Here is a 20,381-nt window from a genome sequence, read left to right as displayed (position 1 = left end):
GCGTGAATGTCTCGTGTGAATGTTCGGCAGGCTTCCTCGCTTGGGGGCCCTGGGCTGGTGTCAAGTAAAAAGAAATGATGATCCTACGCATTGGTAGGAGCTTTCATTTCATTCTGCTTCTGAATGACTGGAAAACCTCAGAAAACAACTCTCATGGCTTATGCCACTTTTATGTCTGTCTCTGACCCTTTTATGGCCCAGAGTGACTGGGGTAGGGGAGCAGCGAAGGCATTTCTCCCCAGTACACCTTCTTCCCAAACGCTGGGAGTAACGTCCAGTCACTACACTTGGCTCCGCCGGGGATGAGCCCACCCTGAGAATGCCTCTGACTGTAGGAACCGTCCGTCTCAGCTCTGTTCTTCAGGACAGACAGCGATTCAGTTATTTTGGAAAGTCTTCAAAAGTATTATCTTTTATTATTTTAAAAGACCCATTTAAGGACTCTAAGGCCCATGCAGGGAACACTCATGGCTTGAGAGAGAATGACATTTTGGAAAACCATCTCTTTAAATAATTGAGAGGCACTTAGAATAATAGGGTAGGGATACAAATTACAGGAAGGTCCCGAAATATGAATGGACTGTGTTCCCCACATTTGCCTGGATGGCTGTGGGGTGCTCAGACCAGTTTCCAGTAGGAACAGTGTTACTTCAGCAGCTCTTCAGAGAGCCTGTTTAATGTAGGCTGGGACGGAAATCCTGTCTATTGCTGAAAAAAACCACAATCATTTGCAATGACAGGTTTAGCAAAACAAACCAATCACAATTAATTGGAAAAAAACTGTTTCATAACGTTTCCTAAATGCTAATATTTAAGAGAAAACTAATTTAGTTATTTGGCCAGTGAGGAGATGGCTAGACATTTGTGGCTTCTGAAGGGGACTTCAAAAGTCAACGCCACAATTGCTTATACACAATTTAAAGCTAATAGCTTTGTTTTCCGTGATGGAAATAGAGTATCATTATATATACCAATCCTGGTCTTTGTGGGGAGAGAGGGGTGGAACTAAACATATCAAAAGGTTTTTCTGAGATAATTGAGGTTTTAAGAAAAAGAAAAGGGTTAGCATACTGTTAAATGTTTGCAGGTGGAAGAGTGCCTGGGGTAGACTGAATGGTGGACAGCAGAGAAAAAAAGGGAGAGGAAGGGGAAGCGAGGTGTGTATCAAAGCTTTGGGAGGGGTGGGAGATGGGTACTTTGGGTTAGACGCGTCCCTCTCCACTGGTCACTAGGTGGCGCTGTTCACCCAGGACAACTGAGCTACTGTTAGGTACCAGTGTGGAAGGAGGGAGGAGTGTCTGTTCTACACGTAGGATGTTTGCCAAGTCAGGTGCTCCTCTCAGAAGATGCAGGAACTTTGAAACAAAGCTCAGCATTGAAAAATCAACTCAGCAATCCCACAGCACCAGCTTAATTTGTCTTTGTCTTCATCTTAATAAAAATACACACATGGAATTTAACATTTTACTGAACTATAAAGTTAATTCCTGTCTGCAGATAAAATTATCATTCCAAACCACAGTGATTCAAATAGTGGATTCAACGCTTAAACAAACATCCAACAAAACGTTTTATTTTTATACACTTAATCCCCCTACCTGTAAATTCTTTTTTTGCAGTTGCCATAATTTAAAGTAACTGGAGTTTAAAAGTCAGTTTCCAGTCATCTCCAGTGGAAAAATGAGCTCAGTTCTCCCTTTGGTTAGCTATTCCTTTGGGTGCAGGGCTAAGAAAATCATCCTTTAAGTGCCCCAAATCAATCTGTACTGAAGCCAGCTCAAACACATCAGAAGGAGGCTGCAGAATATTATTAGGCCGAACACTAAATTTGCTAGAATTCTGAACTCCCATTTCAAAATCTGGGAAATATTGTCCTAACTCCTGGAGCTCATCCCCTAAGCCACCTGCAGTGGGCTGTATTCGTGGATCACATGTGCACAGAGAGCCTTCTTGTCTGGCGTTGGCACTTCCCTCGCATGTGTGCTTTTAAAAACTCTATCTAAGGCAGTAGCAATGCTGGTCTGCCTGGTGTATAATGCATTTTCCTGCTTGTCTTCTGTATGCCGTTGACTTTGGTCGAGGAACGGAACCAAGGGCCAATACAATGCCATCCACAGACACGGGAGATTTGTTGCCAGTGGTGGGAAGTCCTAAGACAAGCAAGGATTTAGTCGTGTCTCTCGGGGGTCTTCTGGCAAGAAATACTGCCAGGGCTCACTGTTCTTTCGTGGTGAAGTAAAGGAATGGAAAGCTTACAGGCTGTAGTGAGACTAGACAATCCCACTGTCGACCACCGACACAGTGCTCCCCGCTCCCTGAATTCCTTACAAACAGATCTGATTCTTTAGCAGCAACAACATGATTTTTTAAAACAATGTCTATAACCACTGAAGCTATTAAACTTACCGGTTTCCCAAACTCCAATTCCGAAAAGAATTTATACCAAGGTTCATTCTTTAAATCTATCTCTTCTGGGCTTATATCCCGACTCTATAGGGTTGGTGACAGGGAAATGGAAGAGAGAGAAGGATAACATTATGCAGAGATTACACAGGAACAGGCCAGTAGAGATGCAGTGGTTTCCAGATATCACAGCAACTGCATTCAACAGCAGCAATCGTCTGTTTTTTACTGACACTGGCAAAATCATGACGCTAAAACAGGTGGGGAAGGACGTGTTTATAGGAACAGGGATGCCGAGCTGGGAGCAGTGGGCAGCCCACGCAGCTCTGTGGCAGGAGATGGACTGTGGATGGAGGAGTCGGCACCACCCTGCTGCTCTCCACGGCAAATACGGCTGTGGGGGTCGCAGGATGTCCTGTGCGGGAAAGAAGGCCCTTGTTCTCTCTCTACAAAGAACTACTGGTTATGAGCACATAACCTGGTGAGCACATCAAACACTTAGCTATTTACGCCAGGTGAGCAGAGCAAACACTTTAATGGGCTAGCGCAGTTTTAGTACTTATTTGCAAGGCTGCCTGCGGGTTTTCGACGTAAATGCAAATATTGACACTTTCATAAAAGCCAATTTGTTAATACTGCATCTTTAATGGCACATGAGTAGGTGAGAAACCATGTCCCATACACAGTCAAGTGAAAGATGATATAAGTAAACACAGAGGACACAAGTGAAGAAACATTTTAAACAAGCACCGTGGGGGATGAGCACAGATAGAATATATTTTATGTTCTAACAAATAGATGTTAAAGAACTGGGAAAAATTAAAGCGAGGGAAAAGCTGAACAAGACAGATAACAGAACTACAGGGCAGGGAAAAACTTCTGGGTTATGTTACAAAAATAAGTTAGATTTCTCACGTTACAGAACTCTGAGAGGGAGTTCACACAGACTGGCCATTGATTCCATGGGAGCTCATTTAATTAAATATTTATAAAGTTCTGGTACCTTGCTCTGTGGAATAACGTGTGTTTCTGGAAATAATTAGTTAAATATGAATGCCTGGAAAGCAAAGCAAGTTTCCCCTTAATAAACTGGATGTGTTCACATCAGACAAAGTGTTAGAGGCCCATGGCTTAATTAAATTCATGTATGTATATTTTTTAAAACACCTTGATCGTTCCGAGAGAGAGAGGCGGTGATTTTCTGGTAACAACATGAAATAGGAAATGTATATTTTCCACTGAGACTGGAAACAATACATAAGAAACGTCCCTCCCTCGGGCCCAGCACACGAGGAAGGGGCTGCGAGGCCCACGGAGATGTCCACGCGCTGCTCCCACGCAGCTCCTCCCGGACACGGTTTCCATGGTGCTCACTAACGGGCCTTTCGCAGCCTCATGGCTGTGAACTTTCTTAGTGACCTTCATCAATCCCCTCTCCTAACATCCTTAGAAGAACCTTTACCGTTATTTCTTTTTATTTTTTAAATCCTCACCTGAGGATATTTCCCCATTTATTTTTAGACAGAGTGGGAGGGAGGGGGAGAGAGAGAGAAACATCAATGTGAGAGAGACACATCCATTGGTTGCCTCCTGCACGACCCCAACCAGGGCCGGATGGAACCGCAATCAAAGTATGTGCCCCTGACTGGAATCGAACCCGAGACGCTCTGGTCCGCGGGCTGATGCTCTACCTGCTGAGCCAAACAGGCCAGGGCCCTTTACTACTATTTCTAGTTTTGTTTTAAATGGAGGAAGATGTAGCAGAGAACTTCTCTTTAACTGAAATTTACTGAATATAAATTAGGTGAAACCAGGGGGAAATGTCCAGATTAAAACCTCCCGCAACTGTCTTCAGGGACTTAGGGTGAAAAAATCTCGAAGGAGAAGCCAAGCCCCTTCTCAGTGGATTCTGGAAGCACGTAGAATAATGGCTTCTGGACTTACTCAGGGAAATGAGGCCCAATACCCTACAAGGACACAACTATTCAGGAAAAACAGTTAAGATACTGGGACATCCTAGCCCCTTATACCACGGGGTTTCATGAAACCTACTTCGTGTTTGTTATTTTTCGAGACTATTTATAAGCTGCTCTCTGGGAACAGATTAGGCTTTAAAAAAAAAAAAAAAAAAGTACCAATTCGTTCAGGAAACTGCCTGAATGCGTTGGTACTCAGTCCTGGAAGAATGAACCCATTTCATTGCCGAAAGTTATCTGCAGAGTGTTCCCCTGCTGAGCTGAGGTCAATCCGGTGCCAAGAACTGAAGCAGGAGATGTGTTGACCATCTCAGGCTCAGGACTGCCGGCCTCGGTACCCCAAGCTGCCCAGAGAGAAAGTGGAAGAGGTAGCCAGCCACACAGCGCCAGCATCTGCATTTGATCTTGCCGTTTATGACTAGCTGCAGATCCAGCCGTGGGATGGAGAGAGCAGAGGCCCTTCTGGATGCACAGCAGGTCTGGGGCTGGCAGCTCAGCTCTCTGCCGTCGGGGACCCTGCTCTTCCCAGCTGGGCAGAACCCGCGGGCAGGGCAGGGGCCTTGCCAGGAAAATGCCCGGTTCTCCTCAAGCAGTGTTGTTGCTTGAACAGCAGTCAGAGACCAGCTTCTAAGGTGGATCAAACAGTGACCTGAATGCGGGGCGCTCACTGGCACAGTGCTTTCTACTGCTCGGGGTTCCTCGCCCACGTGGCTGCGCTCGGTCCTCGCACTCACGACCTCAGTGAGGTCGGCTGGCCTGAGAGTACCTCTGGCTTACAGACGAAAACACTGAGGTTCAGACAGGTTGCAGGACCTGCCCCAGGACTCAGGTCACCCGAGTCCAGTGCTCTTCACCCCACCCTGCACTCCCCTGCTCCCCAAGAGGAGGCGTGGACTCGCTCGCTGTGCAGGTGACACCGAGCTAAATGGGGCCAAGGGACAGACTCGAAAAGCCAGCAAGGAACTCAAAGTGACTGTGAACTGGAAAGAACCCAAGCTGGGTAAATCCCTTATTTTACACTTCCAGATATACACTATGTAATTACTGCGTCTGGGTCTGTCCTCGCCGCTACCCCCCAAGGGAGCAGGGACCGTCTAACTCAGGCCTGGGCACGTGGAAGTGAGTCTACCTACACTTGCTGAATTGGCCGAAGTCCTGTAAGGACTTGCTGAAAGTAAAAGGAACGGAGCCTGAAGAGGGCGATTTCTGACTGACCAGGGACTGACCACTGATCAGCATGTCCAAGGCCAGAAGAGAAGAAGATGAATCACACGGTGGTCAGACGGGCCAAGTCAGTATGAAGAACTTCACAGCATTTTGTCAGATAGCCGAACAGGTCATCGAAGCCGTAAATCCCCTGTTGGGATGTTGGGAGATGGTATATGCAGTGTTTTATCTCTGGGATGGTTTGTGTTCGCTCCAGGGACAAGGCAGCCTTACGGTCTGCCATCCAGCCCCTCCTGCAAGCAACGGGCAGGCATGCCAACGAGACCGCAATTTATGCCAGGCTTAAGCAGACATGAGTACCTCAAAGTGTGTGTGTGTATGTGTGTGGGGGGGCATGTTTTCTCCCCGCAAAGGAATTGTGTAATTCTGAAAGCAAATTTAGATTCTACGTCTGTTGCTAGTTCGTATACTCATCCACAGTTAGTGTGTGTGTGTGTGTGTGTGTGTGTGTGCGCGCGTGTGCATGAGTGGTGGTGACTGGGGAGGGGGACAGTCCTCAAATTCTGGCAAACCAGAGACTAATGGCAAAAGGCAAGACCCACACACTGAAACTCGCGCTCCAGCCTTTCTGTTTAAGAACAGTAGAAAAATAAATCAAACATAAAGGATGAACTCAGCTACTGTGAAGAGCTGACTGAAAAGGTGAGGATGTGACTGAAATTTCTCTCTAAAATCAAAGACGTCTCTTCGGGGGGAGAGTGAGGGACAGGCACTCTGAGTTGGTGTGATGGTCCCGTGGGCGTCTGTCCCTGGCCTGGCTGCCCAGGCCCTGGTGCAGCACAGGGCTTCCTGGGAGGGGCCCTGACACCTCGGCGCTGCAGTCCCCGGGCTGTCACCACCGCGCTCCAAAGAGAGCCCACGGGCCCTTCGTGTTACTTCTCCGGGTTTGAGAGGACGACAGAGATGGTCCTGAGGACCATGGTACGGAAAATATTGGAACCATGGTGGTATCAAGGAGAAAAACAAAACTAGGTTGTTTTTTTCCTAGTTCTGAATAGTGGTCAAATTATTAGGAACCAAGGAAAGGAGGAGAAAACAAAGAAGAAATTAAGAAAAGGGGCCAGGCTTTGATAAAAGCAACGGCCGTCTATGACCAGTAATAGCGCCCACGCAGCCTCTGAGAGCGATCAAGTGCGCGGACCCGTGGCGGTGTCGACTTGTGACCCAGACACAGCGATATACCCGGAACGCGGCCTTCTTCCCAGGAGCACCCGGGGGGAAGGTGCCTTCTGCGGTTACCATCTTCCAGCAGGGAGAGGACCCACCGAAGGGTGGAGCCAGGGGCAGATTCCCGGCTCCTCTCTGCACTCTTGGCAGAAAATAACCGCGGCACAGAAAGTGCCGAAGAAGGACAACTCTGAAGCATTTCTGCAGACTGCTTGATCCTGGTTAAAATCATGATCCCTTTGTGCTTTTAAGGATGCCACCTTTTTATTTTAGTCAAAGTCAAATCAGTGATTCTTTAAAAAAAAAAACAACAACACAGAGCAAGAGAGGCAGAGGGAGAATAATTTGCCCCCTCTTTCAGAGGCTTACTTACGCCCTACTCAGTGTGGTCAGAGCATTTTAACAGAATGCAGTTCCCAGCGTGCCAACCCCGTCCTGCTGACACGGCTGGAGGGCCGCCCTCCACGAGCTGTGCAGAATCCCTGGAGCCACGGTCAGAATTCTGAACCAGCTTTTTCAAAAGCAGGGTGGATAAAGGAAGTGTGACTGGCAGACAGGAAACTAATCGGTTTGTAAAAATTCTTCCCGCCTTCACAGAAGAGGCTGCTTTTCCAGGGTGGTCTGCTCTGCCCTACAGGTCATTTCTCCACTTATAACTGCCTGGGCATGTGAACTTTTCAGGGAACCATAAACCAGACCGAACAGGAAAAGCATCCCCAATACTACTTGTCAGAAAACAAAGACCTGAAACACATATTTTAACAGCCTGGGGCTTCCCTGCCCCCCTCAAATCACAGCATTATATTAATTATTTAGCTTTTAATGATGTACTAAAAGTAGCTTCTACAAAATTTATGCATGTTCAAATAAGAGTCACTTAAAAACAAAACAAAACCCAAATTTAGTCCAGTTAGTTATAAGCCTGCTAAATTAATGGTTAGATGTTTTTAAAAAAGACAGCAACAAAATCAATCTTTATGTTAGCAGACAATTCTAAATTAGTTAAAATCACGTACAAAAAGCACCAGAAAGCCACAATACGAGATTCTTTCAAAGCAAGACACTCAGGACTTATTTTATGAACACCTGCAAAAATGAAAAGGGTAAAAAACACTTCGTTTTTTTTTATTGTCTTCTAAACAAAGCAAGTCTGTCTCACGGGGAGAAGAATGCAACCCAAGTGCACAACGCGCTGGGATTAACGGACACGGGCGGGTGACACAGAAGGACTTGAATATGCACATTACCATCTTTTCGTTGGTCAGAACGGAGGACTTGCCCGGCTGATACTCGTAAATGCTTTTGGGCTCTGCACGGTATTTCCTTGTATCCACCTTCTTATCTGGGGGTTCCCAGTCGTTTCTGTAGAAAGAAAATCCTATTAGAGCTATTTCCATGAAAACTGGCACCCGACACGTCTGACTTCGGCTGACGGTAGTCTAATCAGGGATTTTTTTTATATCCGAAGCATAAAATCAGACTCGGCGCAAAGCATTTAGTTGTGCTGGTTCCCTTCTCCAAACAGCCCATTGAGGCTCTGTGTTTGCTTCACAAAAGGCCTGAGGTGACCAGGTACCAGGACGCAGCGAGAAGCAGAGAAGGGGGGAAGCAGCAGCAGCAACGCTTGCTCTGGGAACACCCTTCACCTTGCTCTGCCCTCCCGAGCTTATCCTTCCCCAAACATGTCTGCACTTCCCACTCATGCTAGTGCAGGAGAGAGAACGCAGCGGCAGGGCCAGCCAGCTGTGGTCCCAATCCCGGCAACAGTGCCTGCTAGGTAGTGATCCAGGTTGAGCACTTTCCCTCTCGCTACCTCAGTTTTCTCATCCGAAAAATGGGGTTGTTGCAAGGATTAAACAAGACAGTGCATGTGAATCACCAGGTCCACAGTCACCACTCAATAAATATTATCTGCTATTATAACCACATTGTTGCCTATTCCAGTCTGCCCCAGGAATCAATCACCCAAATCGCAGGTTTCGGCACAGATATTTAACCTGATCCAGTGGTGGGTTTAAGGGGACACAAGGATCCTTGGAAATTGTTTGCAAAATGTTTATGCCTGTACATTACTGCATTTGCACTGTGATTATATTTAGTTTTTCCTGCAAGGATATAATCCTCTCGGAGGCAGAGACAATGATTTATATATGCTTACTTTCCCCCACAGCATCTGGTTCCATCTGCGCACAGAATGCACCCGGTTTGATGAATGCACCCGTAAAGGATTTATAGGTACACCCCACTTTCCTTTCACATTAATTATCAAACTCCTCAGGCAGATGCCACTTATGCATGTGTGGGACTTTCAAAACAGCCATTCGTGCGTCTGTGAAGATGGAAAAGGTATGAAGGTGTGAAACTGAGCGTGTCTTTTGGGGAAAAACAATTCGATTTGGTCGGAGCCTTCACTGTGCCGAGAAGTGGTGGGAGGTGCATGGACCCCCGTCCAGACGGCATGAGGAGGCTGCTCCACGGGGCGCGAGAACCCACGAGGGTGGTGAGAGATGACTAACGTCCCCATCACAACCAATCCAAGCCTTACGTCTCAACGATATGTGTTGCATAAATAAACTGATACTAAAAAGTGTGGCGTCATACTCACATTGTATTCTCTGCCACGGGCTCCAGTGGTGTACACACAGAGTATAAAAACACAGGACACATCTAACAGCTAAGATTTCTCTTGTGAAAAGGTAGAAAGCGACGGTAGTTATCGTCAACGTTAATGAAGCCCATACTGTGAGCCAGGCACTTAGAGATGTCATATGAATTATCTTTCCTATCCTTGCAACATCCCTAACCAATGTAAAATTTACCCCCCTTTTAAAGACAAGAATACTGAAACTCAGAAAGAGGAAGTCACTGCTGGTACAGGACAGAGGAGGGCTTCCAGAGCTGCCGCCGGATTGGCAGAAAGCGTGGGCCGGACTGCGTGGGCCGGACTGCGTGGACCAGGCTGCGTGGGCCTCTAGTCCCAGCTGACTGCGGAGCGGGAGCACCTACCTCTCTGGGCTCGATTTCAGCGAGGAGGAGCGGGCCGGGAGGGGAAGCGTGGCTGACCTCTTCACTACCTTCTCGCCGTCAATGTAGCTCATCTCACTTTTTGAGCGAGGCACAGAGAGGGGAGATTTGGCTGGAGAAGAAAAGTGGGTACAAAAGGCTTAAAACGGATGAAAACGGAAAAAGGGGAGATGTCTTCTCTTATCCAACACCCGCCTTCTTCCCCCACGACCAGGAAATTCCAAGTCACTTACTGTCTTCAGAAAAGGAGTAGCGAGGAGAGTAGAGATCTGAATCATCATCTATTGAACAAAACAAAATGTAATCAGGAGAAATCGGCTGAGGGAGGGAAACGAGCCGCGTGCCCCTCACGCCCGCCGTCCTGGCATCCAGCCACACGGGGGCCCAGCGGGGGGAGGGAGCTAAGCGAGAGGAGCCCACCCCCCAAACAGAACCCGCAGGCCGGGAGGTACATTCACACCGGCCCAGACATGACCACTGCCTGACTCGGAGAAGCAGGATCGTCCTCAAGAGACTCTGCCAGCAGAGCTGGAACAGGGGCCCCAGCCGGCTGTGTGGGGAGCAGGGCTGAGATCCCTCCCTGGGTGCTCCCTGAGCCTCTGGTCTAGCCTGAGTTCCTCGGGGTCCCCCAGGCCTGCTACTGGGTGGGGGTGGGGGGCAGAGGTGTGTTTTCTAGCTCCCCACCTTAGCTGTGACCTGTTTCATAGGCTAAGGTTCCCTGCACAATATCATTTAGCAAACAGGTTGCTGCTAGAAAACAGTTTGAGAAAACCGTCATTATGTTTTCACTCCACCCCACCCTGGTTCTTTGAGTGTCTCTTTCCTCGGAACACAGCACACCTGTCGCAGACGCCGACATTGGCTGGCTCCGCGAAGGACCGCTGGGCAGGGTCTGCACCGGCTCCGAGCAAGTCAGACCCACGGGTTCCTGTGGGATGGCCCTCCCAGGGCACGACACACGTCCCCGAGGAAGCTGAGCTGGGCTCTGAGACTGGGGACCCGAGATGAGACCTAACCCTCGTGGAAGTGGCCGCAATGTGCTAAAACCGAGACTACAGGCGCAGCCACGGGAACAGAGTCCACAGCCGGCAGCGTCCTGAAAACTGCGGGCTGGTCAGTCACCATGCCCGCCAGACCCCTCGGGGCGTTAGGCTGAAACAGCCGGCCTTTCCCGGTTCCTAAGATCCTGCTAACCCAAATTCAGAAGTCATGAGTGTGGACTGAAGACCCAACACCTTCCTTAAAACCTGTAGCAACTTGGACAAAACCAAACCTGAAAAGACAAGTCAAAGAATCCAATATGTGTTAACGACTGAGTGTTAATCAAGGCCTTGTCTCTACAGGGATCACTTTTAGTTTCAGAGCAGTAAAGGTCAGAATATTTAGTGCAGTGTCAATAAAGCACACACTGCTACATTGTGAGTCAAGTGCTAGGCAGGCAGCCTATCACCCCTGCCTCTCCCATTTTATCTGTTCCAGGTCTCCCCCAGCCCAAATAAAGAAGTCATCAGGTACCAAGTTCTTTTTCCCCTCCCTCCCTGTCCGTCTTTTTGCTTTAAGGATAGGGTGAGTCCACATCAAAGCTGAACAGGACCTAAGGTTCTTTTACCCACCCAGCCAAGACTTTCCCTGCTATAAACCGAATCTGTAAACTTGCCCTGGCCAGTTTGGCTCAGCGGTTAGAACGTTGGCTCACAGACCAGAGTTGTGGGTTTGATTCCGGCCAAGGGCGTGTACTTCGGTTGTGGTTCGTTCCCGGCCCTGGTTGGGGTCGTGCGGGAGGCAACCAATGGATGTGTCCCTCTCACATAGATGTTTCTCTCTCTCTCTACCCCCCTCCCAATCTATCTGAAGATATTTGAGAAAATATCCCAGGTGAGGATTAAAAACAAAACAAAATCCTGTATCTCTCTGAACCATGGAGAAATTACAGTCTATCTCTAGATGGTAAGGTGAGGGTTAATGTCTTCCTTTCTTTTTTTTTTTTTGCAGTTTTTGTTAATTTATTTTTGTTACAGATGTTTCTCCTTTTTCTCCCCTAGACACCCTCCTCCCGATCTCACCCCCACCCCAGCACTGTTGTCTGTGTCCACTGGTTACGCCTACATGCATATAAGTTCTTTCGTTTATCCCCCACATCCCCCTTCTACGGTTTGCCAGTCTGAACTGTACTCCTTTCTGTGTCTCTGGGTCTATTTTGTTCATTATATCCCACAAATAAGTGAGATCATGTGGTATTTGTCTTTTTCTATTGGCTTATTTCCCTTAGTATAATACTCTCCAGGTCGGTGAAGATTAATTTCAAACTATTACCTGTTCTTGAGATAAAAGGCAAACGAGGAAGAAAAAGGGGTTTAAAGATTCAAATTATTATTATTATTATTTTTTTATCCTCACCTAAGGACACTTTTCGATATTTTGTTCAGATAGAGTGGGAGGGAGAGAGAGAAACAGCGACGTGAAAGAGACACATCGAGTGGCTGCCACCTGCACGACCCAACCGGGGCCGGGGACAAACTGCAACCGAGTTACATGCCCTTAGCGGGAACCGAACCCGGGTCTCTCTGGACCGCAGGTCGACACTCTAACCGCTGAGCCAAAACGGCCAGGGCTCAATGAATTTTTTTTTTTTTTATCCTCACCCGAGGACATTTTTCCATTTTTTGTTCAGGTAGAGTGGGAGGGAGAGAGAGGAACAGAGAGAGAGAGAGAAACATCGACGTGAAAGAAACCCACCGAGTGGCTGCCACCCACACGACCCAACCGGGGCCGGGGAAAAAATGCAACCGAGGTACGCGCCCTTAGCGGGAACCGAACCCGGGTCACTCTGGACCGCAGGCCGACGCTCTAACCGCTGAGCCAAACTGGCCAGGGCTCAGTGAATTTTTTTTAAAAGCCTGAGCTCTTCAAAAATATTCTCTCTCTAGAGCTTTCTAATGTGGACTTTCAGATTTTTAAAAGAAATTTTAATCCCCACCCAAGGATATGTTTAGAGAAAGGAAGAGAGAGAGAGAGAGAGAGAGAGAGAGAGAGAGAGAGAGAGAGAGAGAGCACGCGCAATGTGAGAGAGAAACATGGGTTGGTTGCTCCCATACGCACCCTAACTGGGGCAACCTTGGTATGCAACCGTTTGGTTCACGGGATGATGCTCCAGGTAACTGAGCCACCTAACCAGGGCTAGAAGATTTGTTGAAAGTAAATGAGAAATATTTCCTATAAGATCAAAAGGATAGTTTGGAGAGTTAAACAATTTACATATGTTGAAACGCAGAAGTAGGAAGGATTGGGGGGTGAAGGCAACAGAGAACACGAATGCCTGACTTCTTGCTGCTGTTTCTTATGTGGGTGGGCGGGAAAAGAACCTCACCCGGCAAGGCTGAGAGGGGCAGGGTGGCTCAGAGCGAAGACGCCCCTCATTCCTCACACGGCGCCCATGGGATCTGAGTGACAGGTGGACTGACGTCCACCAGACTTCTAAGAGGGCAAACTGACGCTGTATGGATTCATCTGAACGTCCAGGGTATCTATAATTTATTCTTCTAATATTTGTGTCTCTCTTGCAGACCTAATGGGAGAAAATTTTACCTGCACTTACGAATAAAAAAATAGCAGCTCCTGTTATTAACTGCCTAACAGTAGCTGGTAATTTACTAATATCATCTTTCTGTAAAAACTCTAGGAAATCCATACATATCTCATTTACAGACAAGGAAATCAAGGCCCAGGGAGGCTAAGAAAATGTGCCCTTATGCTGGAAGTAAGAGACAGAGCAGGAGCGGAGTCAAGGTCTTTCTGCCCTACTTCCCTGTGCGGCTTCTAGGCCCTTGATGGGGATGGGTGCTCTGTTCCATGCTCACCACCCTAGCTGCCCAGGCCTGGGGGGGTGTGGCGATTCCATCGTAACTTGTATTATGCAGGAGACAGAGGGCGTTGTTCTGAAACAAGCCCCGCGCTGCAGTGCCTGCCAGACTGGCTCCTAACCCTGGAGGCCTTTGCTCTGTTTCTCTGCACCATGCCCTCCCTGGCGAGGCTTGAGCAAGTCTTCTGAGTTACCCCACCACACTTCTAGTTTTTCTCCTGCTGGTCCCCAGGGACAACGGGTAAGACTCGCCCTTGCTACATCTCCCTCTTGCTGCTTTTTGCTATCCACTCCGGGCAGGCCAAGTCCACACTGGGGTGGTGGGCATGAAGTTAGGAATACCAATGAATGGGAGAACTGGGTGTAAGGACACCCGGCTGTATTTCTACACATTAGAGTTAACCAAATGGGGAGAGGGGCGGGGTGGACACTGGTTAACCACAGACAAGACACATTGAATAAAACATTTCTCAAGTTGTCCATGAACATAGACATTGTAAGTGGCTGAAATCCTGCCTTCACTCTTTCTCCAGGGTTTTCACAAACAACGCCATGGTGGGCTCAGCTGAGCCGAGATCGTGCGGCTCTTGCCTGTGGCGGAGCCACATGCCGACTGTGCCCCTCAAAGAGGCCAACGTCAAACCTTGGCAGCAACGCCCAGAACTCCCTGTACCAGAGGCTTCCAGGAAGCTCTACCAGTCAGCAGGATTTCCTCGGGGTGAGCAGCGCAGCTCAGGGCCCGAAGGACCCGCCGGGCTCCGATGTTCACACACCGACTCCGCTCTGGGCTGGCAGCTGTTCCGGAGACACGCCAGGGAGCAGCTCCTCACAGCTGCCAGGAGGCACATAAATGCCTTTTCAACCGCAGTGACTTTAAAAATGAACTTTTAAAAAAAGACTATGTTTCAGAAAGAATTAATGACAACTTGAAAGACATTGGTTGATAATGACTGTTCTATAAAAACTATGTAATTGACCAAAATGGGATGATGGGCAAAAAGCAGTATTTGCATAATCACTGTCTATACCAATTACATTTCCATTTTATGCATGTCTTAGGCCTTGAAAGTTCCAACTAGTTTTCAATATCAAAGGCTCATTTTTAACACAATCAATCTTCTTCCTTCTCCTACTTTACCTCCCACGCTTAGGAAGAGAAAGGATAAATGGGTCACGATAGAGGACACACACCACAAACAAAAACAAGCAGAGAAAAAGAGAGGCCTCTGCAGAGGTGGGAGACAAACTCTGGGTGGGATGGAAGATGAGGAATACACGAAAGAGGAAATGGGGCAAGATTTCAGGAACAGTCCAGGGAGCTTGGGGGAAGATTCCTAAAACTGTCTATGTTCTGCTTAAAAGCCACCGAATTTTAAGGGATGGGAAAAAAGATCAATCTAGGGTACAGAGTAACTACAGAACACACATTTGGGAAAAATGGAATCTGAAGGAGGAGAAGAGAACAAGGCGGAGCAGGAAGGGGGTAAAGGCTGGAGAGAGACTCACCGACCTCATCTCCTGTGGCCTTCCCGGCCTTGGAAGGGGAAAGGGAGTAGCTGCTGCTGTTTCCACTAGCCGTCCGGCCGCGGCTGCTCAAAGACCTGGCACTTGCTAGGCAGAGACCTCCTGGGCAGCTCCAGTTAGGAGAGCAGAGGTGACCGCTGTGAGCAGCGCGGCCGCTCCTCCGGGCAGTGCTAGGCGGAGACCTCCTGGGCAGCTCCAGTTAGGAGAGCAGAGGTGACCGCTGTGAGCAGTGTGTCCGCTCCTCCGGGCAGTGCTAGGCGGGGACCTCCTGGGCAGCTCCAGTTAGGAGAGCAGAGGTGACCACTGTGAGAGTGTGGCCGCTCCTCTGGGCAGTGCTAGGCGGAGACCTCCTGGGCAGCTCCAGTTAGGAGAGCAGAGGTGACCGCTGTGAGCAGTGTGTCCGCTCCTCCGGGCAGTGCTAGGCGGAGACCTCCTGGGCAGCTCCAGTTAGGAGAGCAGAGGTGACCACTGTGAGCAGCGTGGCCGCTCCTCTGGGCAGTGCTAGGCGGAGACCTCCTGGGCAGCTCCAGTTAGGAGAGCAGAGGTGACCGCTGTGAGCAGTGCGGCCGCTTCTCTGGGCAGTGCTAGCTGGAGTTTGGGGCGAGAGGCACAGATCCTGGCCAGGCATCTTCACAATAGAATGATTTGCTTCAACTCAAGCAAAATAAGGCTATTCTTAGAAATCCTGTAAGGCCAGTAGGGGATTATTTTAGCTCAAATATAGAAGTGCCTAGGAAAATCCGCCTCCTAAATCCTTGCTACAGTGCACTCTCATGGGAAATGAGGGGAGAGCTCACCAAGACAGAACAACAGGTCAGGATGCCTCACTACAACCTGGGGACGGCCAGGGATGTGTCATAAGTCACTTCACCAGGAGGTGGCAGTGTCCACCAGCAGCCGGACAGTGGTGCAGCGGCCTCTAACAGCAAGGGGAGACGCTGGTCTCGGCCTTCACCCTGGCGGACATGGTGGCTCTTCAGCCCAACATGGCCAAGAGGTCCTCGGGCCATGGACCATGAGGTCTTGCTGCTGTTGGCGGCATCGCTGAAAAATCTCCGCCATTTTCATGCACGGAACTTTGAATCTGTATTCCTCACTCTAATTCTATATCCAAATCCCCCAAATCATACCAGTGAGTATCTTCCTCTTTTGGAGGGTGGTTCTCAGTCCTGGCCGAGTGTGAGGGGAGCTTTCCCTGTAACGCACCCCAGACACAGTCCCGGGAGACACCGGCTCAGCCCAGGAAACACGACTGACTTAGAAGCAGGGCAAGCTGGACGCCGGGCGTGAGGCATCAGAGAGCCCCCAGCAAGAGGCCCACCCAGAACACAGCAGAGCAGGACAGGAGCAGAACAGAGTAGGTAAGAGCCCATGTGTGGGGGCCCTAGACCCCTGGGTTTGAATTCTGGCTCTGCCACTTACTGTGTGATCTCTCACGATTACTTAACCTTTCTAAGCCTCACACCCTTTATTGACAAAATGAGGGGGTACCGTAGGAGGATGCTGGGCAATGAAATGAAAACTGTGATGCACTCAGCATGCACCTGCTGTTTGGGAAGGGCTCCCCCAAGGGCAGTGAGGCCGTCACCTCGGGGGGCTGTGCTGTCGCTATTATTAATAGGATTATGGCCATGAGCTGCTGGGGTGCTGGTCACCATTTCCTAAAGCAGAAGGGAGGGGGAGGGGAAGGGCAGAGCCAGTGTGTCTGGAGCTGTTTGTCCACAGCTTGCTCCTCTCGCTCCTGCTGCAGGAGGAAACCATGGGCAGGATGTCTGAAGACGCCGGGCAGCCCCTCCGCGGTCTGGGTGCAGCGGAGGGCGGGGCGATGCTGGTCTCCATCCACACCCCTGCCACACCCCCACCACAATCTTTTGATTTAGTGGCATCTCAGATGCAAAGACAGGACACTTGCTTTTGAGAGAGAAAGTGGAGTGGCTATGGGTCAGAGAGGAAGGAGTGATGGGGAGGAAGGGGTCAAGGGAAGGTTTCACAAAAAAGGGAGTAAAACTCCTTTGCTTGGCCTTACTTGAAAGTTATTCCCCAAAGACTGCTGGTAAGTTATTTTTATTTTTGATACACTTCCTAATGACCAGGGTATACAGTAAAATGACAAGAAATATGTCTCCTGAATTCATTCTACTCTCCCCAAATTTCCTAGCCCCTATTCCTCCCCACTGTCTCAGGAAACAAAGTCTTTAACCGTAATATAGCTCCCCCCAGCGGCAGAGTGCTGGCAAAGACCATCCAGTGATTTGAAGGGGCTGCCCCTGGTTGGAGTTTACAGGTTTCTTTAAAAGTACATTGTAAACTTCATGGGTTAAGACATGCTGATTCTGTTTATCTTCTGAAAGTCTGGCCAGAAGTTTACTTTTGCACTGTAGCTGGGGGAAAACAAGGTTGCTAAGCCAGCATAAACAAATGTCCACACGGTCCTCTTTACTCTTCAGGAGAAGCGGCTTGGAGACACTTAGAATGCCTTTTTTATACTGTATAAACAACCAGAATTTACACAGAGGCAGCAGCTTTAGGCTAGGTTTTGATAGGTTTATTGCAAGTAATTCTAGTTTCAAATTCTGAATTCAAACAAAACAAAGACCAGCAGCCACACAGACTCCGCCTCCCCAGGGGTAAGCCCTGGAATGAGGGCTCACATTTCTCTGTAAAGCTGTCTATTTTTTATTGCTCATTAAAAACTACGGGTAGAGCCTCAGTGAGGTGCTAATCTGTCTTTAACCTTTTTTGGGAAGGCATAAATCTTTCCCATGTTGAGGGGGATCCGGAGCCCGGGGCCATCTATCGGGAAGCACAGACCTGGAGCCGCTGGAGCTCCCGACACCAAAGCCACGAGCCAGAGAATCTCTTACTAGTTAAAAAGAAGAAGAAAAAAAATTCTTTAAAGTGATCAAGCCCTCATCTAATTGAATCATCTGTGACCTATGCCAGGCTCTGTCATCTAGACAGCAGCGTGGGCAAGAGATGAAATCTACCCTATTTTTAAAAGATCTCCAGGAAAGAAGACTTCTTAGAAACTTCTGTTAAAGTTTAATCATATTGGGCAATTATGAATTTTTCATATCCAGTCTAATTTTTTTTCCCCTTTTTATCCTCTAAGATGACTTTTTCATTTTTGGCCGTTGAAAAGAAAAAGGTCTGCTTCCTAAATCATAGGTGAAGTTATCATGTCATCCCTTATTGTTTATGCCTTTAGGCAAAATAATCTCAACTCCTTCTTGTGCCTGACTTGATTTGTACCAGAAGGCTGACGTCACCATGGGCCAGGGTTGCGAGGTGTGCAGCTGATACTGTGGCAGTTCTGGGGGTGAAGCCCTGACACCCTGTCTTCAGATCAACAGCCAGGCTGCCCACAACAGGCCTGCGGCAACATCCCAGTCCAACCCGAGTCGCTGTTCTTTTCCACAGGACTTCTCCAGGTGCCTTCCCTCTGCCCACGTCCTTGGGCTAATAGGCCTTCAGGCATGGTGTGCACTTGTCATAGAAGTGAACCCTGTCTTATTGAGTGGGTTGGGTTCCCAGGTCCAAATAAAGCAAAAATCAAAAACTGCATCTAGTCAAAATTACCCTGAAAAAACTCCCTTGTCCTCAGTCGATCGTTTCTTAAGCAATGCTTTCGGCTAAACTCAACGCCCCAAGATAAAAGGACTAGGTTATCTCACACCAAGCAGACTCTTGTTGGCAGTGAGGTCACCCATTAAAATGCAATCTTGGCATTTTTACTCCTAAGTCCATTTTTGCACGGTAGACTTCTCTTTTCATTCAAGATAGGCCGCAGGCATGACATGGTTGGCAACCAAAGACTAGTCCATAACAACAGGGAAACCAAGAGGGAATATGCATCTTAACCGGAGCTGTATTTAACACACCCCAGTGTATCATCTCACATGTGTTAAGTGATCAATAAGTTTGGTGAATGACGGAATGGACAACTTGCCAGTAACGAGGAGAACTACTGGATGTTGCTGACCTAATTCGAGCCGAGAACCACCAAGACGGTGGTGCTGGGCTCATCCTAGAAAGCCACTGACTCCACGGCCAAGCCCTCACTCACCACGTTCTCCAGCATGGACTGAGGACCTGCTGTGGGCCCGCAGGGCTTTCCGTGGCCTCTGGACACAGGCTGTCACACGGCCACCACGTGGGACAGAGCACCACGTCTGACCCTGCCCGATGTGGACGTGCTTGCTCACCGCTCAGCCTCAGTGCCAAGGACAGTGCCTGACGCACGCGAGTGCTCAACATCGCCCTAAGGAACGGAACTCAGGGCCTCCAACATCTCATCCGCAAGGAGCGTCTGATGAAAGTCCCCACGCACCCCGTGCACACCCTCCTTCCACAGACCCGGCAATCCCTGGGACTAGACTAATTCTCAGCATGTCGCCCTCACCGTGCCTATCGGGACCTTCTTTGACAGCTAGATTTCTTGCCCTAGAAAGAAACGTCTCTTCCATACAACTCTCCCCAGCAGGTCCACATTCCTAAGCCAGCTCTTCCATGAAATAGTTTCTAGCTTGGCCAAAGCCCTTATTTTTAAGAAATACAATTTCCCACCATGACTGAATCTCATACCTGGTATGTCTTTGGGAATTCCCTACCAAAGACAGGCACCCTGAGGGTCCATGACAAGAGGGGCACAGTGACGAGTCGGTGGCACATACAGGAACTGGGTGACTCTCCCGCTGCTGACTGATGGCACATCTGCCTCCTGCCCACCGGCTTCCGAGTCACTGCCCAGCCACCAATACTATGTGACCACCCCAACCATAAAGCCCCAGGTAGCGGGACACGGGCAGCTTTCCCCAGAGCCCCACACGCTCTCAGCGCCGTCCCTGAGCTACACTGGCTCCCCCATGAATCATGCAGACTCCGAGGGAACAGGATGAAAACGCCATCAGGACAGACTCCGGTTGTACAGTCAGCAAACACAACCACACAGTGATTGGGAGGCAGCCCTTAGCCACCAGAAAAAAACCCCAGGGTGAAAGAAAGCAACAGCCTGGTACAGAGAGAGGCACATGAGCTTCCTTGAATTACCTTCCGATTTAGGACTAGGAGCAGACGCAGGAAACTGGTAGGTAGGAGTGTAAGGACTGTCCTCTGCAGCAGAGAAAAGCAGTGGATTTCTGAAACTACGCACCGCGGAGTGGAGGAACGGACAGATCCCCAACGGGCTCTTCCGAATGCCT

General features: G+C 49.0%; 1 protein-coding gene across 1 annotated transcript in view; it reads right to left on the bottom strand.

The window, feature by feature from the left end:
- The window catches only part of SORBS1 (sorbin and SH3 domain containing 1), a 201,596-nt gene that overhangs the window by 59,188 nt on the left and 122,027 nt on the right, over window positions 1–20,381 (bottom strand). Inside the window, exons 14-17 of the mRNA XM_036264595.1 lie at window positions 10,031–10,078; window positions 9,780–9,909; window positions 8,021–8,135; window positions 2,407–2,490 (exon numbers count right to left, since the gene is read on the bottom strand). Coding sequence (XP_036120488.1) covers window positions 2,407–2,490; window positions 8,021–8,135; window positions 9,780–9,909; window positions 10,031–10,078 — 377 coding nt within the window. The remainder of the gene's footprint in view (window positions 1–2,406; window positions 2,491–8,020; window positions 8,136–9,779; window positions 9,910–10,030; window positions 10,079–20,381) is intronic.

Source organism: Molossus molossus, unplaced genomic scaffold, assembly GCF_014108415.1.
Source record: "Molossus molossus isolate mMolMol1 unplaced genomic scaffold, mMolMol1.p scaffold_m16_p_17, whole genome shotgun sequence".
NCBI classification, from domain to species: domain Eukaryota; kingdom Metazoa; phylum Chordata; class Mammalia; order Chiroptera; family Molossidae; genus Molossus; species Molossus molossus.
Note: the sequence above shows the minus strand (reverse complement) of the source record. Positions and strands in the feature narration are given on the sequence as shown.